The sequence below is a fragment of the Ostreococcus lucimarinus genome, chromosome 5 (genome assembly GCF_000092065.1).
Source record: "Ostreococcus lucimarinus CCE9901 chromosome 5, complete sequence".
In the NCBI taxonomy this organism is placed as follows: Eukaryota; Viridiplantae; Chlorophyta; class Mamiellophyceae; order Mamiellales; family Bathycoccaceae; genus Ostreococcus; species Ostreococcus sp. 'lucimarinus'.
In genome coordinates, this window is record NC_009359.1 from 776026 (window position 1) to 800774 (window position 24749).

General features: G+C 58.1%; 9 protein-coding genes across 9 annotated transcripts; 5 read left to right on the forward strand and 4 right to left on the reverse strand.

The window, feature by feature from the left end:
* Positions 1–169: 169 nt before the first annotated feature.
* On the forward strand, positions 170–1666 carry OSTLU_45668 (predicted protein). Its single transcript, XM_001417831.1, has one exon. The coding sequence runs from the start codon at positions 176–178 to the stop codon at positions 1646–1648; it is 1473 nt and encodes a 490-aa protein (XP_001417868.1). The 5' UTR covers positions 170–175; the 3' UTR covers positions 1649–1666.
* Positions 1667–1732: 66 nt separating this feature from the next.
* Positions 1733–3069, reverse strand: OSTLU_45840 (predicted protein). Its single transcript, XM_001418070.1, has 2 exons — positions 2988–3069; positions 1733–2802 (listed from the first exon to the last, which is right to left on the reverse strand). Exons 1-2 carry the CDS (start codon positions 3066–3068, stop codon positions 1789–1791), a joined length of 1095 nt encoding a protein of 364 aa, XP_001418107.1. The 5' UTR covers position 3069; the 3' UTR covers positions 1733–1788.
* An 80-nt stretch (positions 3070–3149) lies between these two features.
* OSTLU_92812 (predicted protein) lies at positions 3150–4046 on the reverse strand (the record flags this gene model as incomplete). The annotated part of the gene is made up of 1 exon (XM_001418071.1): positions 3150–4046. The coding sequence occupies one exon, from the start codon at positions 4044–4046 to the stop codon at positions 3150–3152; it is 897 nt and encodes a 298-aa protein (XP_001418108.1).
* A 1473-nt stretch (positions 4047–5519) lies between these two features.
* On the forward strand, positions 5520–6371 carry OSTLU_15585 (predicted protein; the record flags this gene model as incomplete). The annotated part of the gene is made up of 1 exon (XM_001417832.1): positions 5520–6371. The coding sequence occupies one exon, from the start codon at positions 5520–5522 to the stop codon at positions 6369–6371; it is 852 nt and encodes a 283-aa protein (XP_001417869.1).
* A 1022-nt stretch (positions 6372–7393) lies between these two features.
* On the reverse strand, positions 7394–16419 carry OSTLU_94419 (predicted protein; the record flags this gene model as incomplete). The annotated part of the gene is made up of 8 exons (XM_001418072.1): positions 7394–8522; positions 8577–9045; positions 9298–9993; positions 10117–11736; positions 11803–13947; positions 14056–14638; positions 15454–15830; positions 15861–16419. The coding sequence occupies 8 exons, from the start codon at positions 16417–16419 to the stop codon at positions 7394–7396; spliced, it is 7578 nt and encodes a 2525-aa protein (XP_001418109.1).
* A 380-nt stretch (positions 16420–16799) lies between these two features.
* On the forward strand, positions 16800–17627 carry OSTLU_38761 (predicted protein; the record flags this gene model as incomplete). The annotated part of the gene is made up of 1 exon (XM_001417833.1): positions 16800–17627. The coding sequence occupies one exon, from the start codon at positions 16800–16802 to the stop codon at positions 17625–17627; it is 828 nt and encodes a 275-aa protein (XP_001417870.1).
* Positions 17628–17692: 65 nt separating this feature from the next.
* Positions 17693–19660, reverse strand: OSTLU_15588 (predicted protein; the record flags this gene model as incomplete). Its single annotated transcript, XM_001418073.1, has 1 exon — positions 17693–19660. One exon carries the CDS (start codon positions 19658–19660, stop codon positions 17693–17695), a length of 1968 nt encoding a protein of 655 aa, XP_001418110.1.
* A 200-nt stretch (positions 19661–19860) lies between these two features.
* CLPB1 (chaperone, Hsp100 family, ClpB-type) lies at positions 19861–23095 on the forward strand (the record flags this gene model as incomplete). The annotated part of the gene is made up of 2 exons (XM_001417834.1): positions 19861–19955; positions 20419–23095. 2 exons carry the CDS (start codon positions 19861–19863, stop codon positions 23093–23095), a joined length of 2772 nt encoding a protein of 923 aa, XP_001417871.1.
* Positions 23096–23221: 126 nt separating this feature from the next.
* OSTLU_92816 (predicted protein) lies at positions 23222–24718 on the forward strand (the record flags this gene model as incomplete). The annotated part of the gene is made up of 1 exon (XM_001417835.1): positions 23222–24718. The coding sequence occupies one exon, from the start codon at positions 23222–23224 to the stop codon at positions 24716–24718; it is 1497 nt and encodes a 498-aa protein (XP_001417872.1).
* Positions 24719–24749: the final 31 nt, after the last annotated feature.

Genomic DNA, 24749 nt, shown 5'->3' on the forward strand with positions numbered 1-24749 from the left:
CAATCCGCGAAATGTCGAGAGGCATCGACGGCTGAGCGTCGTGATGCGACGCGATCGCGACGTCGCGATGCGCGGGGGGGTGAACGAAACGTTCGTGGATCTCGGAACGGCCTCGGGAGGGGTCGAGGAGGAGAAGGTGAGGGCGTCGGGGAAGACTCGGGACGACGAAGGGGAGATGCTGTCGTTCGTGGTCTTCGGCGCGAGCGGGGACTTGGCGAAGAAGAAAATCTACCCGGCGCTGTTCGCGCTGTATTACGAGGGACGGTTGCCGAAGAATTTCATGATTTACGGCTACGCGCGATCGAGCATGACGACGGAGGAGTTTCGGAATAAAATCGCGGAGTCGTTGACGTGTCGCATCGACTGGAGTAAGGCGGGGGAGAGCGACTGCGCGGCAAAGTCGGAAGAATTCTTCGCGCGGTGCGTGTACGTGCCGGGTCAATACGATCAAGCGAAGGACTTCAAGGCGTTGGACGCGTTGATGTGCGAAAACGAACGCGCGGTTAGCAGCGTAAAGCGCGTGTTTTACCTGAGCATTCCGCCGAGCATCTTTGTACCGGTGGCGCAAAACGCGGCGCGCGAGTGCCAAAGCAAGACTGGGGACACGAGAGTCATCGTAGAGAAACCGTTCGGGAGAGACTTGACGAGCTCTCGCGAGTTGACCGCGGCGCTCGCGCAAGACTTGAGCGAGGAGCAAACGTATCGCATCGATCACTACCTCGGGAAGGAGTTGATTGAGAATCTCACCGTCATGCGCTTTTCGAACATCATGTTCCAACCGCTTTGGAACAGAAACTACATCCGCAACGTGCAAATCAACTTTAGTGAAAACTTTGGCACCGAAGGTCGCGGTGGTTATTTCGATAACTACGGCATCATTCGCGACATTATGCAGAACCACTTGCTGCAAATCTTGGCGCTCTTTGCGATGGAGGAACCGGCGAGCCTGGACGCGGAGGACATTCGCAACGAAAAGGTCAAGGTGATTCGCTGCATGCGTCCGATTGAGATGGATAATGTCGCGTTGGGTCAGTACAAAGGACGAGAAACCGATGGGAAGAAGTATCCGGCGTATTTGGACGACGAGACAGTGCCGAAGGGGTCGCTTTGCCCGACGTTCGCCGCGATGGCTTTGTTCATCGATAACGCGCGTTGGGACGGCGTACCGTTTTTGCTCAAGGCGGGTAAGGCCTTGCACAAGCGTCAAGCGGAGATTCGCGTGCAGTTCCGTCACGCACCTGGTAACTTGTACGGGGAAAGACAAGGTAGAGTTGAGCACGTCACCAACGAGCTCGTGATTCGCATTCAACCAGACGAAGCGATCTACTTGCGTATCAACAACAAAGTCCCGGGTTTGGGGCAGCGATTGGATCAAACGATTTTAGATCTCCAATACAAGAACGCGTACGGTCAAGTTGAGCTTCCGGATGCGTACGAGCGTTTGATTTTGGACGTCATCAACGGCGACAAGCGTCTCTTCATTCGCAACGACGAACTCGAAGCGGCTTGGAAGCTCTTCACCCCGCTCTTAGACAAAATCGAAGAGCAAAAGATCGCACCGGAGCTTTACCCGTACGGATCTCGTGGTCCGATCGGCGCTCACTACCTGGCTTCGCGTTTCAACGTGCGATGGGGAGACACCGAATAAGCCCGCGCCCGCGCCGCAGCAGCAATTTTGTAAAACTTACGCAAGCTCGCAAGTATAAATAAAAACAACTTCATTAGATTTCATTAGTAATATTGGTTACGTGTGTTTTTCGACGGTGTTCGCGCTTCGTACGAGCTTGATCAATCACTAATCTCGTACAAGACCTTTCCGCGAGATTTACCGGCTTCGAGGTAGTTGTGACCCTCAACGCACTGCTCAAGCGGGAAGCAGCGGTCGACGGCGACTTGAAGCTCGCCAGAAGAAATCCAGCCGAAGATGTCGTTCGCACGTTCCATGAGCTCTTCGCGAGTGACGGTGTAGTCGTTCAACTTCGGGCGGGTCAAGTAACCAGACTTGTTGATGAAGCGAAGCGGCGGGAACGCCGGGACGGCGCCGGAGGCATTGCCGAAGGAAACGAAGATACCGCGGCGAGCCAAGACGTCGATGGAGGTCTCGTACGTGGCGAGGCCGATGCCATCGATGACAGCCTTGACACCTTCGCCCTTGGTGATTTCCATCACTCGCGGCACGAGGTCGACCGAGGTGTAGTCTTCGTAGGACGTACCCGGCGCTTCATCGTACACGATGAGCTCATCGACGCCCGTGGCGCGCGCGATGTCCTCCTTGCTCTTAGAGCACGTTCCAATGACCTTGTATCCTCGAAGTTTGGCCATTTGCGCCGCCCATTGGCACGTGCCCGAGCCGGTGCCGTGAATCAACATCCACTCGCCCGGCTTCACCAGCCCGGCGTGCGCCGAGTGCGTGAGGTAGTGCGCCGTCATTCCTTGCACCCCGCACGACACCGCGACGTCCAAAGGAATAGACTCCGGTACCGTGATCACCTTGCTCGCCGGCACCGCCGTATACTGCGCGTACGTTTGAAACACAGACGAGTAGCTCACGCGGTCGCCGACCTTGACGCCTTGCGCTATGGCTTCGTCGCTCGCTGCCGCGATGTATCCACCACCCTCTTGACCGCCGATAAAGGGTAACTCGCGCTTGTACAAACCACTTCGATGGTAGGTATCGATAAAGTTAATACCGGAGTACTTATTCTTCACGATGACGCCCCCCGCCGTGAGCTTCGGCGTGGGGTAATCCTTCTCGATCTTCATGTTCGACGCCGGTCCCGTCTCGCGGATCACCGCCGCGGTCTATATCGCGCGTCGCGTGCGTACGCATATCGTCAGTCGTCGATCTCGTCGCGCCACGCCGCCGCGCGGGGCGCGCGCGACGCGCACGCGTCGGTTTTCGTCGTCAAAAAGTGTCCCGGTGGATAAGCCGCCGCCAGACACTCTTTCGCGTCGCGTATTCGGTCGTTTCGAGCGCGCGCGCGCACCATGACATCGGGGACGCCCGACGCGAACGCGCGAACGCCCGTGAGGGTCTTGCGGAGCGAACGAGCCGATCGAGCGAGCATCGTGCGAGGCGAAGAGTGAGGTCGGGCCGGAGGGTTACAACCGGGCTGGCGCTCTGCGCGCGCGCTCTATGATACATACATTTACTCGTCGTCATCCGTGAACGAGACGGCGGATTCGGCGTCGGAATAGCTCGCTAGGTATGACGCTTCGTCGCGATCGGGCGCGGTGGGACGAGACCGACGCTTGGCGTCTCGAGAGGCGACGATCGCGCGTCTGGTGGATTCGAGCGCGCGTCTGTTTTCGGCGCTCAAGCCGTCGTACGCTGTTTCTCCGGCGGCGTTCGTGACACGCTCGTCGGCGCCTTTGCTAACCAGATACTCGCCGAGCTCGAAGTACCCGTAACCGTAGCAATAGTGCAACGCGGTGTTGCCTTGCTTGTTTCGAGCGTCGAGCGGGACGCCGGCGCGAACGCACATCTTGGTGACGCGCTTGCGGTTGTTTTGCGCAGCGACGATGAGAACGGTGTTTCCGAACGAATCTCGCGTGTCGACGTCAAATTCGGTGCTATTGTGCACAAGGATTTCTTGTGCTTCGCTTACGCGCCCGTTACGAACGGCGCTGAAGATGGGATGCTGAACGCCGTTCTCTCTGAGCGTCTTTGGGGCATCTTTCTCGATCGACGTCTTGGAAGACGCTTCCTCGGGAATGATCAACTTTGCGGGAGAAAACTTTTTGTACGTCGGAGACACAGAATCTGGTCCAACCGGGGACCCGAGATTCGTGTCTCGTCGCGCTGGCTCGGGCGAACGCAGCCACTCGGGCAAATCTCTGTCGTCGAGCGTCGTCCGCGCCGGGCTCGGCGAGCTCTCCGCTGGACTCTGCGCCGCCACCGACGAGTACTTACGCTCCGTTGCCTTCTCTTCCTTGGACCACATCTCGTAGTCTTTCTTCGTGTCCTTTAATTCGTCCGCGAGCGAGCGCACGCGCGCCTCGCTCGCGTCTCGAGCTCGACGCAGCGCGTTTATTTGCTCAATCATCGCGCGCTCTTTTTCGGTGAACTGCTTCGTCGTCTTTCGCATTCGACCGAGCTCCGTCTTCAACCCCGCTTCGCCGACGTCGCTCAAATCACCCTCTGGCGCCGCCGTGGCGTTCGTGGACGAATCCTGCCGCCTCTGCGATTGCGAGACGTTTAGCAATCGCTTTTCCTCAATCTGCAACTCGGCCAACCGACGCTCCGCCTCCGTCTCCTTATCCGCGGCGAGCCGCTCGCGCTCGGCGATTCGATTTTCCCTCTCGACGAGCGATCTTTCGCGCGCACGCAGCGCGTCTTCTTCCGAACGCAACCTAATTTCAAGCTCGCGCACCTCGCGTTCCATTCGCGCCCGGTCGAGCGCGACGCGTTCCCGCTCGCTCGAATCCGCGTCCTCTCCTTCGGCGACGCGCGTCGCCGTCACCACCGGCTCGACCACCGCTTCGACCGCGCGCGACGTCGACGCGAACGTTTCCGCGCCCTCGCGCGCCGCCTCGTCGTCTAAATCCTCCAAAGTCCGCGTCTCCTCGTCCCCCGCGCTCGCGAAACAAAAGCAACGCGCCGCCGCCGACGCCCTCCGACCCGTCGCCACCGTCGCCACCGACGTCTCCCGTCGCGCGCGCGTCGCCGCCTCCTCGCGCGTCGTCTCGTTCGCCCTCGCCTTTTCGCGCGCGTCCGTCGCGTCCGCCCTCCCTTCCGTCCCGTTCGCCGTCTCGCCTCGTCGTCGTCCTCGCGCGTCGTCGTCCCGCGCGCCCGCCTCGCGCCTCCCTCCCGCGCCTTTCGCCGTCTCCCTCGCCCGTCGCGACTCCGCCCGCGCGCGCGCCATCGCCCGCCACCCCTCGTCGCCCTCGCGCCGCCGCGCGTCGACGCCTCGCGCCTCCGCGCGTCGTCGCGCGCGCGCGTTCGCGTCCTCCGTCGCCGCGCGTCCCGCGTCCCGCCGCGTCTCTTCCCTCGCTCCGCGTCCCGCGCGGTGTCGCGCCATCGCGCGTCGAAGCGCCTCCGAGCGCTCGCGCGACGCCATCGCGTCGCGTCGCGTCGCGTCGCGTCGCGCGACGACGCGCGGCGACGGCGCGTCGCGCGATGCCGCGCGACGGATCGTCGTCGTCGCGAATCCTGTCTGATCCCTCAAACATCTCTTTAAATGCGTTGAATCGTTCGTACTTTAACATGGCGCACGTGGAGGCGCGTGCTGCCGTCGTCGCGAATCCTGTCTGATCCCTCAAACGTCTCTTAGAATGCGTTGAATCGTTCGTACTTTAACATGGCGCACGCGGAGGCGCGCGATGCCGTCGTCGCGAATCCCGTCTGATCCCTCGAACATCTCTTGAAATGCGTTGAATCGTTCGTACTTTAACATGGCGCACGTGTAGGAGCGTGGATATTTTCGTCGTCCGACGTCGTGGTCGGTCGGACGGGCGATCGCGCGGGATCGCGATCGCGCGCGGCGCGGGGAGTTCGGCGCGCGCGAACGCGGCGCGCGATGATCGTCTCGCGGCGCGCGCGAGCGGACGACGGCGGGCGCGCGGCGCGCGACGCGAGCGCGCGCGACGGGGGGAGTTCGGCGACGGGGATCCTGAGCGGCGCGGAGATCGCGACGCTGAGCGAGCACTCGTACGATCGCTTGCTGCGGTTGAAACCGCGAGAGATCGGACGAGGGGATCGGTTGACGGCGGAGGAGACGGCGGTGACGTTCGATACGTTCGGGCCGGCGAGCGTGTCGGTGGACATCGTGAGCGTGGAGAGGGACGAGGGAGGGACGGGGGAGGGACGAGGGCGAGGGACGGCGGACGCGTTTGAGTTTTTTGAAAAGCGGGCGTTTTTGAAGGAGAGTTCGAAGAGGAACGCGATGGATTTGGCGCGGTTGCGACGGACGCGGATCGCGGACGAGCGCGCGAAGGTGCGGGAACGAGAGCGGGAGCGCGCGGCGAGCGCGCGACCGCCGGGAGGACCGGGCGCGAACGGAGCGCCGCCAGAGGTTCGAAGGAAGAAGAGAGGTCGAGGACGGCCGCGAAAGGATGCCGTTAACGCCGCGTCGCGCCAGCGCGACGCGCGCGGGCGAAAACGGATGTACGACCGATCGACGGAGACGTGCGCGGAGTGCGGGACGCACCAGACGCCGCAGTGGCGAAGTCTTTCGGCGCAGTTCGCCGTGCTCGAGCGCGCGGGCATGCTCAACGCCGTCGTGTGTAACAGGTGTTACGCCCGCGCGAAGCGCAGAAGCCAACGTCTGGCTCACCCTCAAACGACCACGTCGCTCGAGAAGGTCGACGGCGCGTCCGCGCCCGCCGACGCCGACGCCCTCGGCGCTCTGTGCGCCGCCGTCGACCTGTGACCGCGCGCGCGCGCGCTCTGTACGAATACCGCTCGCTTTGTTGAGTCGAATCGTAAATTCGCTCTTTGTTGTTCTTTTGTTTTGTATTGTAGAGAACGCTTCACGTCGTGTACGGCTCCGCGTCGTCTCGTCGCGCCCGAGCAACGAACTCGGTCGCGAACGCGCCAGACGCCGCCCGCGCGCGCGCGATGGCGTCGCCGCCCGGAGGGCTATCGGGCGTCCGCGCGACGCTCGAGCGCGCGCGCGCGATGCTCCACGACGCCGTGCGTCGCGCGCGCGCGGGGAAACGCGACGCGACGGCGGTCGAGGCGGCGACGGCGAACGAGGCGCGACGACGCGACGCGGACGCGCGCGCGACGACGACGACGGGACGACGCGCGGACGGCTCGCCGTCACCGCCGAAGACACCGACGGAATCGACGGAGAAGCGCGCGAAGAGGTCGTCGCCGACGTCGTCGCCCGAGGAGGCGCGCGAAGAGGCGGCGGCGGGACGCGCGAAGCGGACGAAGCGGCCGCCGCCCGAACGCGGTGGAGCCGTGCGCGCACCGCTCGAACGCGACGAACCCGCGCGTGGTGTGTATTTCAACTCTTCGTCGTTTACGATGATGTCTGCGACGCCAGAGGTGGATTCAGACGACGATGGAGCTCGACGGGAAATCGACGAGAGCGCGCGGTTGATTCACGAATTTACAGACCTCGCCGAGGAGGAGCTCCAATACATGGTCAAGTGGAATTCCATCGCGCTGAGGTTTCGGTGCTTGGGACGTCACGAAAGCCCGGCGCTGTGTGAGGCATTCGCTAGAACGCACTGGCGCTCGCTGCGTGAGAAGGATTTCTTCTCGTATTATCTCAGAACCGTTCTGGCGATGTACGAATTCGGCGCAATCGACCGCGCGGGCGTCGTGCACGCCCTCAGGGTGGCCGCACATGTCACCGGACAAAAGCGCGTGGGTTGGAGGAGACATTCGATTCATTAGTCCTAGATTTGTTGTCGCTCACTAAATTTGCTCGCGAAATGCTCGCTAAATTTCATCGGCGTTTCGACTGATGACTCTTCGCAGAGACGACTCACGCATCATCCTCATGAGGGAGTAGTACATCTTCATTTCATCCCGTCGTCTTCCGGGATAATCTAACGACCGAATTAAACGCAAACCTCGACAGACGTTGATCAGCTCATCAGTGTTGGCGATTTCGTTCACGAAGACGTCGGAGAGTTTGAAATTGTACATCGTGCGAACAAAAAAGCCGACGGTGACGAAAACAAAGCCGTACAGCGCGCGAAGACTGTAGCTCGATAAGCCCAAGCTCGACACTAAACCGACGAGGTATCGATCGCTTATGGTGGCGTATAAAACCCCGTAATCTGAAGGCGGTAGCGTCGAGTCAATTCCACAGAAATCCGGCGCAGCGGTTGGGAAAGAGGGCGACGTCGGAGTCACTTCCCACAAATTCGCCGTCGGCGTCGATCCTAGCGTCATGTTTAAGCCGATGTACGCCGACGTGTTGAAATCCAAGATCTCGACCATGGTCTCAGGTGTGAGATGAAAGCCGCGCGGTATCACGTTTGCGAACTGGATACTCCCTTGACCGTTGGTGATGACGCCGGCGAGCGCGGCGCAATGCGCGTTGGTGAGCGTCGCCACCAAGTCTTGCGAAACCGTCTTCGCCTTCAGCGGGCCGAGTCTAGTGAACTCCGTCGTGATAGTCATCTTGGCCGTGCACGTGGATGCTGCTGCTGCTGTGTTGAGCGACTGTGCGAGAGCTAGTTTCGAACTTTGCGGCAAAATCCAAGCGCTTTGAGAATACTTTGGAAACCGCACGCAGTCGGAGTCAATGCTGCGAAAGGAAAGACCTCTGAGAAGTTCTGACTTCATTGCCTCTTGCGAGATCGAAGACATCCCGTAACCGGTCGCGAACCCAGAGTATATCCTGTGACGCTCCGTCTTTTCATCCGCGTAGAAGTCTAATTGCACCTGCATCGTCGCAGCTTCTATTCTGTTGCTCGTCAACGCCGGATTGAATGTGCTAAAGATGAAAATCGGCCCGGTGAGCAACAGCATGATGATGGCGATGATGCCGCCGCCGAGTAGAATCTTAAGGGGCCAAGGCACAGGTTTTGCTCCGCTGTAATACTGGCGTCTGTTCCGTCTCCACGAGATGAGCATGTCCGTTTTGTGCAACAGGTAGTAAAGCGTCTCGTACCGGAACCACATGACGTAATCTATGCTCGTGTCGCACACGACCCAGTCCAAAAGAGTTCGTATTTCGAACAAGAATGGCAACGTGTTGATGAGGTTGTACACGAATCGTCCTACAGGGGTATTCCCGAAACGCATGAGGACGATTTTGAACTGATACCCCTCCCTAAAACCTTCTCGAAGTTGCAACGCGCTGACGATGAATTGGAAGAGCATCAAAACCGTAAACGCCTTGAGATGCGAGTTATGTCGCGGAGACACGAATGAACGCGTGTCCAGTAACGGAAGGAAAATGAAAACCAGTGAGACGTATAGCACGACTTGTGCAAAGTGCAAGTAGAACTTCAACTTGATGTTCTGCGAAAGATACACCAAGCGCATCACAATTATCCACATCACAGACGACACGATGGAAATCGTCAGTCCCGTTCCAAAGGACTCCGTCGAACTCAGCGCCGTGCCAGACTCGAAGACTAAGTTACGGTAACCCGTGACAAACCAACAAGTAATGATTAATTGTAAGAAAATCTCCAAGGAGTAAAGGTCGACGCCCGGTTTGCCGACATTCCTTTTCGGCATTTTGGCGGAATTGCTAAGACAAATCTGCGTCACCAATTCTCTGAAACGAGTTTGTGCAACGTGTATACCCCTAGTGAAGAGGCCGAACGTCCTCATATACGCCCTTCTCCGTTCACGTCGTCTCAAAGCACGAGTGCGTTCCTTACTAGTGCGTCCTTCTAGATGGTGCGTCTCGACTTGCCGTGTTTTTCCTGTCGCGACATCCTCAAGCGGCGGCGACGTCAACGCCGCCAAGTCGATGTCGTCCTTGAATTCACCAGCATGGTACGTCTGATAATCTTCTCGAGGAGCTAGCGGGATGGCATCGCGCCTCGTGCATTGACCCAAACTATGCATGTGTGACATGTGTAAGACGAGCGTGACAATGAGAAATATGTCTGTCCAGACTTCATCGCGAACCAAATTTCGAGCGCGTGGGACGGTGAGAAGAGTCGCACTCAACGTGCTAAACTCACTGTCCGCGGCCGGGTCATACAACGTCATCGTCGGACAATACGGTTGCGCACTGATGTACCACTTGTTGCGGTTGTCAAACTTTGCGTTCGCATCAAGTTCCATGCAGAACGCCTTGCTTCGGAGCAAAATCCGTGCGTAAAAGCACGCGACGGAATACCAGAAGATGAAACGCCACATCTCCGGCAGTGGCTGCGGATTCCACATCGCCGCGAACGCCAAAATGAAGATCACGAGACATGCACTCATCAAATCGACGTGATCGATGAAGTTACACACCAAAGCGATGTACAACAAGCGCTCGCTTTGAGAATAGATGATCTTTCCGAAGCCGGTAATGATATTCGCGCCGCCCCAGTCTCCTTTTCGAGTCCACTCGCTTTCGCCGCCTTTGTCGTTGGGCAACGGATATAGCGCGGGATCGAGCAAGTAAGCGGCAGAATTTCTCGCAGCGTGGACAACCTTGGCAACGCCATTTATCAACTTGTCTTTGCCCGATAAAACCTCTTCACCTTCCTCGTCGTCTTGCGGCATTGGCATGGTGACGACGTCGGATGGCTCTGACGGAGGTCCGTAACCAATCGACCTTGAACACGATTGCACGGTGAAGGAGTAGCTCATACCCGGAGTTAGACCAGAGATCACATGTGATGACGGTGCCCGTGACTCTGCATCAACGTCCACTTTCACTGGGTTCACGTGATGTGGAAATATCGTTGTCCGCGGCGAACGCTCGCGCTTTATAGTGAATTGTTCGATGTCGTCAGTCGAGCCGCGCATCTTCCACTTCACCTCGACGGTGGTTGAGTTTTGTGCCCGCACAGTGACATGTTCAGGAACATATTTTTCCGCCGCCGTCTCTTCGTCGATTGTGTGCCTGAACTTTTGGAAATGAGTCCATTCAGACGCTTGCAAGGCGCTCGCTCGAACTTTGTCGGTGATCATTTTGTACTCTTCATCAATCTCCTGTTGAATCTTTGCTCGCCATCCAAGAATGTATTTGCGATACAAGATGGAACGGCGAGCACGCTTGTCCATTGCGTTTTTTTCTAATCGCAAGACTTCACGGACGTATCGTTCGTTGGAGAAAAGTTGCGCTTGAACCGAGCAAAGAATGAATAGCGCGACGTCGACGCCTATGGAACCAGAGCTGTAACCCAACACAGACACACAGTCTGCAGCGAGCATGGTAGCGTCACACGCCGAGCCGAGTTTACGGACACCGAACAAGGAGTTAATTGTTTCGCACATGCGCGTACCCACAACACATGACCCAAGTCGCGCAGTGCGACCATTGAGAAGTATCGGCTTGATATAGGGGATCTGATACACAAGTTTCGCCGCGAGGACGGTGAAGACGTACACGGGCAAGAGACGGAACAACTCGCCATTCCACCATTTGTGGGCGCGACTCGGGAATATTCGAGTGTTTATTCGCAACTCATTGAAGCGCATCGAAAACAAAATCGTGATTCCCGCATAGCACAGTGATATGAAATCACTATCGTGCTGCGCCACGGCAGCCGTCGTAGTGAGAATAACGATGACCAAAAGTAGATACTTGTAGAAGAACTTCAAGAAGAATTGACCCATGATCTCTTCAATTCTCCGTCGCACAGTCGTTCGTCGCTCGTGAATCGCCATCGAAGCGATTTGGCTGAAAGTGTAGTGCTCTTGAATGACTTGCAATTCTTCCTTAATTGAAACTTGCCTCGATAGATTTCGATTCGTCCAATTGGCGCGCTTCATTTCTTCCCTTTGAAGGTCTGCGTCCACGCTCGGAACGTACTCTTGGAGTTGCACGTTTACCGCGTCCCATCGCTTTATTTTGTCATCGTAGGAAAGTTCTGATGTTTCATCGAGCTTGCGCCGTTCTGCGAGGCGAGTATTGACTTTGTTTGCGAGAGATGTAAACGCCTCTGACTGCACCCACTCGCTACCCATCTTTTGGCCTTTCGCTTTCACGTAGCCGCGCATCCATGCCGTGCGGACGTCGTCCCGAACCATGTTTTTGTGTCCTTTTCGCACGTAATGTCCCACGAGTAACATCACGAGGATGTCAGATATTATTTCGTACTCATGTACAAAAACTGGCCTCGAGTTGCAATCCAAATACGCTGACGGCGCAGGCGCTGCGGCAGCGGAGGACGGACAGTCCCAAATATCGAGCCAAAACCGTTTTTCAGGGCACGTCTCACAGTAATTTGTATTGAGCCAACTCGGCGGCAGGCGCAAGGCGGCCATGATGTGTATCGCCAAGATGGCGCCGATGATGAGAAGTATTGCGTAACCTTGAGACTGAAATCTCACAACTCCTGCGCGATTGTTGAAGGCCAAAAAGTATCCAAGGATGATGATATATATAGAACTCGTCACATCTGATTTTAAGAAGGCATTGATCAGTAACACGGCCATCGCGAGCAGATACTTCAAGCTCGCGAGCTGCTCAATCGCGGAATCTAGTGTCTCGAAGGTATTCTTGACATCCCACTTCACGAATCGATAAACCATCCTTATGACGATTGGGCGCCATCCGTACAGTGCGATTTTACTTTTGCTATGCTTCAAACTCCCGGCATTCACCTGTTTGACGAGATTGGCGAATATATCTTCTTCTGCGCGAATCGGCGTCTGCTGCACCATGGGGGACATGCCTTCATCCGTCGTGACGATTTTCTTCTTGCCCACTGGCGTTTCGATGTTTTTGTTTTTCATGCGCTCGGCGACGATGAGCAATTTCAACTTCTTTGCCACATCGCATCCCTGAACTTCACCGCGAAGCTTTGCCCAATAACTCGCTCGCGGAACTGCGGTCGCCGTCGTCGATTTTGCTTTCCGTTGCACCTTGACATTGTGTCGTCTCTGCAAGAATCCGTGTAAAACGGCGAAAATGATCACCGCATAATGCGCTCCAAAAATGTACCAGTTTGTCGTAAAAGTCAAGCACGCTTGCGTCGGGAACTGGTTTGATGATGACGCCGCAACACTAGCATCCTGACAAAATGTCTTGGTGGAATCGAGAACGTAAGGCCACGCACAACAACTCGTGGTGGTTTGCAAGTCATCGCCGAGACGTGGATCGTAAAGTGAAATCAAGCCAAGCCAACTCCCCCAATTTTCGTTTACTAACGTGTTCAGCGATCCCGATTGGAAGATCGTCAAGAGCGTGAGCTGTTTGAACACGATGGAAATCGTCGCCAGTAGAGCCAAATAAAATCCGTAGTCATTCACCTCAGTGTGAATTGATACTGGCGCGGCATGATGATAGTCTGATTCCCTCAGGTGACGCCTGAACCACCCAGACGATCCAGATGGACTGCGCCTTGTCTGAATCGGCGGCGGCGTTATGTCGGCGGCCGTGATAACATTGCTTCGTATCCGACGCATTCGGTTCAAGAATCGCCATGAATCCGTCAAAATTCTCATCGACGTTCCAATGACGCTAAAAGTTCCATACCGAAGCGGTACGGGAGCCTTGCCGCGGATTGTTGGCACAGCGAGTTCTATGCATGCAAACATTATAACCACGACGTAGAGCATACTCACGACTTCGACTCGAAACGCCACACAGATTGTTGCCACGAGTAAAAGCAGCTCCATGGATACGCCGTGTAACGCGGATTCGAATTCATCACCTACCGAGTCTTTCACGTGCTTTAATACCGTAGCGGTAGCGTGATACAGAAAGATAGACGGACGCATGGTGTTGATGTCCTCGACCTTCGTCGACTCGGATTCCTTACTCATATCGAGACGACGAATCGGTGTTCCCTCAGGCAGCCCATCTTCGTACCAGTCACTGTCGTAATCTTCACTATCGCGCTGCAAACGCTCGTTAAGCCAGTAATACAACATCACGCACATGACCAGTGTAAGGTAACGCGGCCACATGTACTTCCAAGAAAGGAGCGCCGGCGTCTGCAGTAAACCAAAGTCGAGCGGGGTGAGCTGTCGACTCAAACTACTCGGCCACGCGTCCATGAGACTACCGGCGACCTCTGGTATGTTATAGACGTACAAAAGCGAGATGTACACGTACTGAAATGCGATATAATACCAAAGCGTATTTCGCAAACGCACCAGCCACTTATCTTGGAACTTCTTGGCGTCAACATCGGCGCCTCTCGTACCACTGAGGTTTCTCGCTGACGCCAGCATTCGCAAAATGGTCACCAAAACTGTGACTATGTCCACAACTTGAATCATACTCATGGGCAATCCTCCAACGGTTGCTAAACCAGTGAACGTGATTGCGGCGGCTAAGATTGGAGCGTAGAGCAAAGGTCGATACCCTCCCACGCGGACTCTGAATCCCATCAGCTCTTGAAACTTGAATGAACTATCTATATCGCCGTGTGACACAGCCAAGGCGAAGCATGCGTTGGCCAACAGAGCGAAAATGAACCCAACAGTTTGCGCCGGTTTCATGCAACAAAGCCGTCCATTCCTACCCAAGGTCCAAAAGCCAAAGATGTTTGCGACTTTGGACGTTTCTAATTCCTGCGACGTCGCCCCGAGCGAAGTAAACACATACGACCCGAATATGATCAATCCCGTCAGGAATTGCATTTTACCCGTGGTTGAAATTGCGTGCTCAAGTCGCGTCAAACGTGACGTGCGTGGATCACCGCGCCCGCCGACGAAACGCGTGTGCACCGCGACGAAGAGGAGAAACTGCAACACTCCGTTTGCCGAGTATCCCACGACGCCGCAACAAATGAAACCGAGCAGACGCCACCATTTCTGTATCGTATTCCGCAAATCTTCCTCTGTCAGCCCGACGACGAACATCAAACCTCGTCGCAAGTACTTCGCAATCGCTGTGGTTCTTCTCGACCCGCCAGCCTCCAAATGAGCCAACTCTCGTCTCAATTCGCCTCGCGCCCACAGCGACGTCAAAGCCACGAACGCATCCGGAATGAGCGAACGCGTGCCGACCGTCGCTTCATCGAACTTTTGCAACCCGAACACTTCCAGCCATTTCGTTGGGACTCGTTCCGCCCCGATCGCGGCGTACGACGTTTGAAAAACGACCTGCACGAACAAAAATCCTCCGGCGACGAACGTCGTAAACGTCACCGCCTTTGTCGACCGTAACACCGCCCTCGCCACCGGTCGCGTCGACGCGCACAGCGCGAGGTAACACATAATGTAACAACACGACACCTACATCGCGGCATCGCCATTCATCAGTCTTTCACTCTTCGCTCGCGAATTGTTCGCGTTCGCGTTCGCGTTCGCGTTCGCGTTCGCGTTCGCGTTCGCGTTCATACCAAATCACACCGCGCCGTCGACGCCGCGATCAGCGCCGCGCCGTGCACCGCCCTCGACATCGCCATCAGCGCGTCCGCGTCGGACAGCGACACCGATGCGTCGTCATCGGCTCCATCGTCGTCGGCTCCATCGTCGAAACTCAAACTTTTATTCGTCGTCGTCGCTCGATCCGCGCGCGACGACGACGCGCGCATCGACGACGCGACGCGCGCCAACATGGTACTTTCGCGCTCGCCCCGCGCGCCGCGCTCGCGCGCGCGCGTGTGCGGCGCTTTCGAAAGATGACGAGTTAGTTGGTTGGGTGAAAAAGGAATTTCAAACTCTGGAGCGACAAAACGCGAATACAGTTACAACAACAAAGATGATAAATATTAGCGACTGGACGACGCGCGCGCGGCGGCGAGCGCGGAGGTGAACCATGAATGGGTGTCGATGCGCACGATGCCGGCGTCGGCGACGTTGGAGGCGTCGAGGGTGACGAAACTGCCCTCGGCGGCGGCGGCGACTTTGCGAGCGACTTCGTCGGCGGAACCGTGGACGAGACGCGCGCGAGCGGTCGGTGGCGCTGATTTTACGCCCTCGACGCCGTCAGCGGAGGGAAGTTGGACGATATCGTCGACGATCGCGTCGCGGTAGACGCCGATGACGTGTGGTTGGGGAGAGAAGCCGCTCGGAAAGGAGGCGTCGATGCCTCCGCCTCGAGAATTGACGTGCGCGATGTGCACGCGCTCGGCGAATTTGACAGACACGTCGCCGCCGCCTGAATCGATACCGATCATTTCTTCACCCGCACCCTCTAAACTTCCGATGGAAACGGCGCCACCACTCGTGCGCACGAGACCGAATTCACCCACGCGTAGACTCTTCGCCGTCGCGTCGCCGCCGCCGGTGTTGACGTTCACTTTATCCCCAAAAACCGCCTCAGCGTGAAACTTCCCTTCTGGTTCGGTGTCTACGTACACCACCGACCCAACAAACTTACCGCGCATCGTCACGTCCCCCCCCGCGGTGCGCACTCTGGAATCCGCGCTCACCGATCCTCGCGCGCGCACCGCGCCTCCGCTCGTATCCAGGTCCATCGTCGACCCTTTGATCGTCCCCAATTCCACGTCCCCGCCGTTCGTGCGCACTTTCACCCCCGCCTCGACGACCGATTCCACCGAAATCGTCGAATTCTCCCCCCTCAACCGCGCGTCGACGCCGCAAAATCTCGGCGGTATCCTCGCCCGCACCGCCGCGCGCGTCCCGTCCCTCGCCCCCGTCCTCGCGTCCCGCACCAGCACCACCTCCCCTCGCCCGCCGTCGCCTCGCGCGCGCGTGATCTCGAACTCGGCGTCGTGCGCGTCGTCCGCGATCTCGATCTCGATGCGCTCCGTCGCCGACGCGTGCGGCGCGACGACGACGTCCACGCGCGCGCGTTCGCTGTCGAACGCCACCGTCGCGCCCGGCGCGACGCCGTCGAACGTCGTCGTCGCGTGCGTCGCCGCGCGCGCGAACGGCGCCGACCGCAGCGTCGCGCGCGCGCGCGCGAGTCGACGCATCGCGCGCGACGTCGCGCGCGCGGAGTGGCGACGCGCGACAGAGGGCGACGCGCGCGAAACGAATTCGCGACGCGTTCGATCGCGCGATGGACGCGAACGCGAACGCGACGCGCGAGAGGGACGCGCCGGACGCCGTCGCGGACGCGGCGTGCGACGTCGAGCGACGCGCGCACGTGATCAGTGGACGCGTGGCGCAGTTGGATTCAAACATGAAGTCGCTGAAACTTGAACTCTCGGCGCTGAACGATGCGCTGATGGACATGGAGGGGAAAGCGAAGGAGGGGGACGGGGCGTACGATACGATGGAGACGCGCGCGGCGCTGTACGGCGCGAGACGGGTGATACAAGGCGCGGGACCGGGTGGAGACTTGTACGGGTACATGAAGCCGAAGACGACGCACTCGCGGTTTCTGCGACTGTTCGTCGGGGGAGCGGTGGAGATCAATTCCGTGAGACAAGAGGCGAGATTGCGGTTGAAGGAGGAGTATTATCACTTTCGCGATCAAAATACGGTGGTTTACGTGTTGGCGCCGTTGGCGTTGTTGCTCGGATACAGCGAACGCGTGCACCCGAAGGCGCTGGACGCGACGCAGATTGGATACTTGAGGGCGTTTTATCCGATCGCACTGCAGCTGTATTGGGTGTGGCTTTTGTACTTTTACACCGCACTCGCGCTGCGGGAGAACATTTTGCGCGTGAACGGGTCGACGATTCGTCCGTGGTGGATTAAGCACCACTACTATTCGGCGGCGATGGCGCTGTGCGTGTTGACGATGGATTTAGATTCGCCCGCGTGCGAGGCGTTCACTTTGAGATTCTTACTCTTCACCACGCTTCAGGGAGTGGTGATGTTAGTCCAAAATAGATACCAGCGTTTCCGCTTGTACACGCGCGTGGCGATGGGGAAAGCGTCGCCCATGGACGTGGCGTCGATTGAACTCTCGGGCGGACAGCTCAAGCTTTTGTACCCACTCCTGTTCGGTTTGCAGGCGATGCAACTGTACGTCGGCGCGAGCGTGCTGTTCGTGGTCATGACGACGTATCGCATAGAAAGCCACATCATGCGAGAGTGGCAAGCGTCCGTGGCGGGCGTCTTATTCGTTCTCATGGCGGTTGGCAACTTCACCGCCACGCTCAACACGCTGCGATCCAAGCGCTCATTCGCGCACAAGAAGCGGACTCGCAGCCAAAGTTTTCATCAGGATTAAAACAACTTTAGCGCACTGTCAGTTTATTCACTGCACTACTACCATTATAATTACTCCTTACATAACTACAGCTCGTCGCGGCTCGCGATCTCCGGATCCAGGTTTGGCTTGATGTTCGCCAGCCCCTCCGGAAGCGGCAAGAAAAACTTGTGATCGCCGCACGTTTGCATGATTTGATACACGGATGACCATATATAACTGTTCGCCTCTTGAAACTGCCTGAGCATCCACGTGCGAACGATAGCGACGTGGTACGGGTTGATGTTGTGCACACCATCTTGAGGATCGAACGGCAGTAATACGCCTTCTCTTCGCGTCTGAGCCACGGCGATGACGTAATAATCTCCTGAACTTGTCGCTTGAATCAACATCCGCTGAATCGTATCGTAATCAACTTCGACGCCCGGATGGTGGTACAGCGTCCAAGGAGTGTCCCACGTCGCGAGTCTCGGATATTCATCGGTGGTCACGGTGAAGAGCGGTCTAGTTTTGTACGTGTCGACTTGGCTCCACGGTGTACGCTTTGCGTGCGCAATCTTGGCTTCGCCGAGGAGAGATTCGAACTTTGTAAAGACCGCGCTCAAGGAAAGCTCTTCATCGATCCACTTGTACACGTCTTCGACCAGAGGAAGACTTGCCGCGCCCGTGGCAATAGCCGTCAAAGCCGCGGCGCCGCCCGGTACGCTCGGCGCTGCGAAATACGCACCTTGTATCGATTCACGTGCCCCAATTTCGACCGCTAACCCATATTTGGTGTAATCGCGCATCGCGGTGTAGTTCGTCGTCACTACGGGCGTACCCAGCGCTTGGCACTCGAGGACGACCATGCCGAAACCTTCCGATTTCGACGTGTGCAAACACACGTCGGCGTGTCTTTTCAGTGCCGACGTGAAAACCTTGTCGTGCAAATTCTCATCCAGCGTGTACATGTTCGATGGAATTTGTGCGCGTTGAAGCGCGGCACGTAGGGATATACCCGTTCGCAAAACCGCGACGGGCGGCTTGCTCTTGTGGTTCAGATCGTTTTGCGTCATAGCGCTGTCCACCGTATGAATCCAGAGGTGCGTCTTTAATTTCGGGTTCGCTCGTTGAAATTCAGCGAACGCGTTGATTGACGCCACCCATCCTTTCCTGTCAGAGTTTTCGTAGTTGCCACCTTGCATGAGCACCAAGAAGGTGTCGTCGTCGACTTCGTCGATGCTCCTCGAGAACATTCTGTCGTACTTTTTAGAATCAAACACCGCGCGGCGAATGACTTTGCGTCTATTTTTGACATCGTCGGCGATTTTCAGTTTCGTCTCGAAAGAGTCCGCGAGCGCGTTGAGCGACGCGCGATCGATAAAATGAGGAATCGTGCGCGTGAGCGGCTGCTCCGTCGCGATCGCGCGACCCGTGGTGTCGGACAACGCCGCCACGCCCGAGTACGTCCGGACCACCGCCACCGACGCGTCCGCTTCTTCGTGGTGATACGGCATCCACAAAACCACGGGCACGGCGAAATCGTACCCATCGAAATACATTTGTCCGATATCCATGAGCAACACGAAGGCGTCCAGTCGGTGCGTCGACGACGCCTCGTTCACCTGCTTCATCGTCATCGACAGCTCGTTTATCCGCGCGTACGGCGCGTGCACGTCCGGCACGCCCAAAAACGTCAGGTGCTCCATCGCCTTTTGCTCCGCTTTCGTCGGCGCGCGCACGTCGCCCGCGAAGCGTTCGCGAGCGCGGCGCCAATCCGCGTACTCGCCCGGAGGCAACCGCACCCCCGGCACGCGCGGCATCCAAAACGTCTCGTACCCATTATCCGCGAACGCTTTAGAGAGTCCCAGCGCCTGCGCCTGGTACGCGCCGAACGTCCACGGAACCGTCGCCGCGACGAAGCACACGCGCCGATCGTCCGCCGCGCCCGCGCTCGCCGCGTTCGCCCCCCCCCCGCGACGTCCCCACAGCGCGTCCGCGCGCGTGACCCCGCTCGCGATCGCCCACGCGACGCACGCGACGACGACGATCGCCCGCGCGCGTCGCGTCGCCATCTCGAGTCGAGACGAGCGTCGCGTTCTGCGGCGTCGCCCTCGCGTCCCGCCCGCGTCCCGCCCGCGTCTCCGTCTCCGCCGCGTCTCCGTCTCCGCGCGCGCCTCAAAATCCGTTATCGCACTCCCCAAAGTAATCGTGCGTCGCCCACGTCGCCCTGTCGCCGTCGTCGCTCGTCGCGATCGCCCTCGCCGCGTCCGCGATGGCTTCGGCGCACGCGCTCAAGCTCTCGCCCTCGTCCGGCTCCACGTCGACGCACCACGCCTCGCCGTCGCCCACGGGCGCGCACCGCGCGACGTTTCGTCGCCCGATGGCGCGCTCGACGACGCTCACCGCGTCCGCGCCGCGCGCGCCGCGCGCGATGCGCGCCGACACCCGACACCGCGCGGCGTCGGCGTCGACGCGAACGCGCAGCGACCGCGCGCGCGCGTCGACGTCGTCGAGCGTCAGCGGACGCGCGTCGCGCTCGACGCGCGCGTCTCCGCGCGCGCGCGCGTCGCGCTCGACGACGACGACGAATCGAGGCGTCATGGGCCGGGCGCGACGCGACGTGACGGCACACGCGCGCGCGAGCGACGGCGATGGCGACGACGGCGACCGGGACGACGACGACGACGCGGGCGGGCGTCGCGCGCGCGCGGCGCGCGCGCGCGACGGCGACGCGTCGAACGGCGACGCGCGTCGGGAGGGGCGTCGAAGACGCGCGACGCGATGACGAAGCCTCGGCGCGACGACGAGGGCGCGCGGTCGCGCGCGCGAGCGCGGGCGCGGGCGGGAGCGGAGGGAAGAAGATAAGCCAGAATGAGTTCACGGCGCGCGCGTGGGACGCGATCGTGCGGGCGCCGGAGGTGGCGAAACAGAGCAAACAACAAATCGTGGAGACGGAGCACGTGTGCGAGGCGCTGTGCTCGCAAAAGGACGCGTTCGCGATGCGGATATTCGCCCAAGCGGGAGTGAAGGATTTGAAATTAGTGATATCGAGAACGCGTGATTTCATCGCGGGGCAGCCGCAGGTGAGCGGGGCGGCGCAACAGGTGCTGGGGAGGTTTTTGGAGTCGCTCGTGGACGACGCGCGGACGATTTCGAGCGGCATGTCGGACGAGTTCGTGGCGGTGGAACATTTGGTGCTCGCGCTGGCGCGAGACGAGAGATTTGGGAAAGGATTGATGGCGGATTTGGGGATCACGTACGCGAATCTCGAGGCCGCGGTGATCACGCTGCGTCGGGGAGAGAACGTGACGGATCAAGACGCCGAGGATAAGTACGAGGCGCTGAAAAAGTACTCGCGGGATTTGACGGAGGAGGCTCGGGCGGGGAAGTTGGATCCCGTCATCGGCCGAGACGATGAAATTCGTCGCACGATTCAAATCTTAAGTCGTCGCTCGAAGAATAATCCGGTGTTGATCGGAGAACCCGGGGTAGGGAAGACGGCGGTGGCGGAGGGACTGGCGCAACGCGTCGTTCGAGGCGACGTCCCGACGTCTCTCCAAGACGTGAAAATCATGTCATTGGACATGGGTTTGCTCATCGCCGGCGCAAAGTTTCGAGGGGAGTTTGAAGATAGGCTAAAGGCGGTGATGAAGGAAGTTTCCGACTCCATGGGGAAAATTATCCTTTTCATCGACGAGATTCACACCGTCGTCGGCGCCGGAGGCGGAGGCGGCGGGGGCAACGGCATGGACGCGGGTAACTTGCTCAAACCCATGCTCGGGCGAGGTGAGCTGCGATGCATCGGAGCAACGACGTTGGATGAGTATCGCACGTACATCGAGAAAGATCCCGCGCTCGAACGTCGATTCCAACAAGTTATAATCGCGCAGCCGACGGTGGAGGACACGATCAGTATCTTGCGAGGTTTACGCGAACGCTACGAGCTTCATCACGGGGTCTCGATCTCTGATTCTGCCTTGGTCGAAGCGGCGACGCTCAGCGACCGATACATCGCCGATCGCTTCTTGCCGGACAAGGCGATCGATCTCGTAGATGAGTCCGCAGCCAAGCTCAAGATGGAAATCACGTCGAAACCGACGGTTTTGGATGAAATCGATCGCGAGATTTTGAAACTTCAAATGGAGAAGATATCGTTGTCGCGACCAGGCGCTTCGCGAGACGCGCGCTCGATCCAATCCAAAGTTGAGAAGCTCGACAGCGATCTGAAGGCGCTCACCGAAAAGCAGTCGGTGCTCAACGATCAATGGCAAGGTGAACAAAACAAGTTGAAGGCGATTCAGACTTTGAAGGAAGAAATTGATTCGGTTACGAACAGCATTCAGCGCGCCGAGCGTGAGTATGACTTGAATAAAGCGGCTGAGTTGAAGTACGGTACGCTCATGACGTTGCAGCGAAGACTAAACGAGGCAGAGGAAGTGCTCGAGCTCGCTACTTCGGAGGGACCGACTCTTTTGCGCGACGAAGTCACCGAGGCCGACATCGCGGACGTCATCTCCAAGTGGACCGGTATTCCCGTCGCCAAGCTCCAGCAAGGCGAGCGGGAAAAACTTCTTGATTTACCCGCCGAACTTCACAAGCGAGTCGTCGGCCAAGATGAAGCCGTGCAGTCTGTGTGCGAGGCTATTCAGCGCTCTCGCGCGGGTCTCTCTGACCCGAACCGCCCGATTGCGAGTTTCATGTTCCTCGGCCCCACGGGCGTGGGTAAAACGGAGCTGTGCAAAACATTGGCAAACTTTTTGTTCAACACCGAGGAAGCGATGATTCGCATCGATATGAGCGAGTATATGGAAAAACACTCTGTGAGTCGCTTGATTGGCGCTCCGCCCGGGTACGTCGGTTTCGAGGAAGGCGGTCAACTCACCGAGGCGGTACGACACCGTCCGTATTCTGTCGTACTTTTCGACGAGATGGAAAAAGCACACGGTGATGTTTTCAACGTATTGCTTCAGATTTTGGACGATGGTCGCGTCACCGATTCGCAAGGGCGTTTGATCAACTTCAAAAACACTATTCTCATCATGACGTCAAACATCGGTAGTCAATATGTGCTCGACACCAACGAAGCTTCGAAAGAAACTAGACGCGAGCGTGTGATGGATGCTGTGCGTGGACACTTCCGACCGGAGTTCATCAACCGTGTGGACGAGTGGATCGTCTTTGATCCGCTTGCGAAGGATCAAGTCACCGCCATCGTTCGACAACAAGTCGAACGCGTCACCTCCCGTCTCGCTGATCGTAAGATTGGACTCCGAGTCTCCGACGAAGCCGTTGCGTTACTCTCCGACACCGGCTACGACCCCGCATTCGGCGCTCGTCCCGTGAAGCGCGCGGTGCAGAGCTTATTAGAAACCGCCGTAGCCCAAGCCATCCTTCGAGGCGACGTCAACGAGGATCAAACCGCCGTCGTCGACGTCGACCCGTCGTCCACGGGGAAGCTTGTCGTCACCGCAAAAGATTCTCCCAAGTCTGCAAACGTCATCGCATGACCGAGCACTGATTCTTCTCTCGCACTCGCATTGGTGTAATACGCAAAGCCTTCATTTTTGACTCCTCGCGCCTTCGAACCGCACTTCGCGCCGCGAACGCACCGCGCACAATGGGCGAAGACGACGATGAATGGCGCTCGCGCGTCAATCGCGACGAGAACCGCGAGGAACTGTGCGTTTCGAAGCGTGGTGCTCCCGAGCGACGACGAACCGCGCGCGCAAAGTCAATCATCAATCATCTGGAATTGTCGACGAAAACGCGCCGACGGGCGAAGACTGACCGCGCACGCATCGTCCGCGCTCGACAGCATGACCGCGATGCTCTCCGCGAAAGATCCGCCCTACGCGGACGCGGTCGTCACGAACGCTAGGGTGGCGGCGACGAAGCTGGAGAAGATGCTGTTCGAAAAGTGCAAGAGCGAAGAGTCGTACAAGCGCAAAGTTTTAAACAAAATAGAGTCGATCTCGGAGAAGATCATACGCGACAGGGCGCAAAAGAATATGGAAGCGCAAGGCTTAAAAATGGCGGAAGCGCCGGCGAAGCGGGCGAAGACGGAGGGTGTGGGAGGTGGCGAAGCGGCTTCGACTTCGACGGCGCGTTCGCCGTACGAAGAGGGGCGAGCGTATTTTGAAGCGTTGTCGCCGGTGGATCAGAAAACCATGCGAAGGGACATCTTGAAGCGATGGTTGGAAGAGAATAAAGGGAAGACGGCGATCGCAAACGAGTTTCAATCGACCGAAGACGCGCAGGTGAGGAGGCAGATTTACGTTAACAAGCTCAAAGATCACCTCGATTTGCACATGTTCAAGTCGTTGACGAATCAGTTACGGGCGCAGCGTCCGACGATAATCAATCCCGAGCTTCAAGGATTTGTCGCCGATCTCGTGGCGACGGATGCGATGGCGATGCAAGCGGAAACTAAGCGTCAAGCCATCGCCGCCGCCACCAAGTCGTCGACGGTTCAACCTACGTCAGAGTATTGGCTCAAGGTGCACGAGTTGCACGAAAAATATCACGCCACGCTTAGCCGGGCGCTGAAGAATATTCAAAGCTTGACGAAGAGCGGAGAAAAGCTATCAGCGATTCGACAAAAGTTTGTCGACTTGCTGTCCAAGGTAATCTTGCCCGCTATCGAGCAAACTCCGAACAATCGCAACTTGAACGTCGAGGCGACGGTGACGCATCTCGAGGAAATCGAGCGATCGATCAAGAAAGCGTTGTCATCGTACGACGTGCACGCACAGCGCATGCAAGACCAGAAACGTTTGTTGACGATGGCACCGACGCAACGCGCCATCGTATCTCTCACCGAAGGCGTGGAGAACAAGAACAGAACCGACGCTCGTGCCGCCATCGCCGAGACGTGCTCGAAATTAAACATCGATTTCGACGACTTCACCGCCGATCTGTTCGACTCGGACGAGGAAGAAGACGAAGCGATCGACGTGAACGTACTCTTAAAGGACGTCTTCGCGAGCGCGGGTGATCAGGCACTCGAAATCGTCCCCGCGGGCGCGCCCGAAACCTGGACGCTCGAGCTCGGCAAGGACGTCGTCGCCGTCGGGTTTCGCGGCGACGCCATGTCTGAAACCGAGCGCATCGCCACCGTCGCCGAGTATTAATCGCTTCATTAGTTCGTGAATATACAAATGT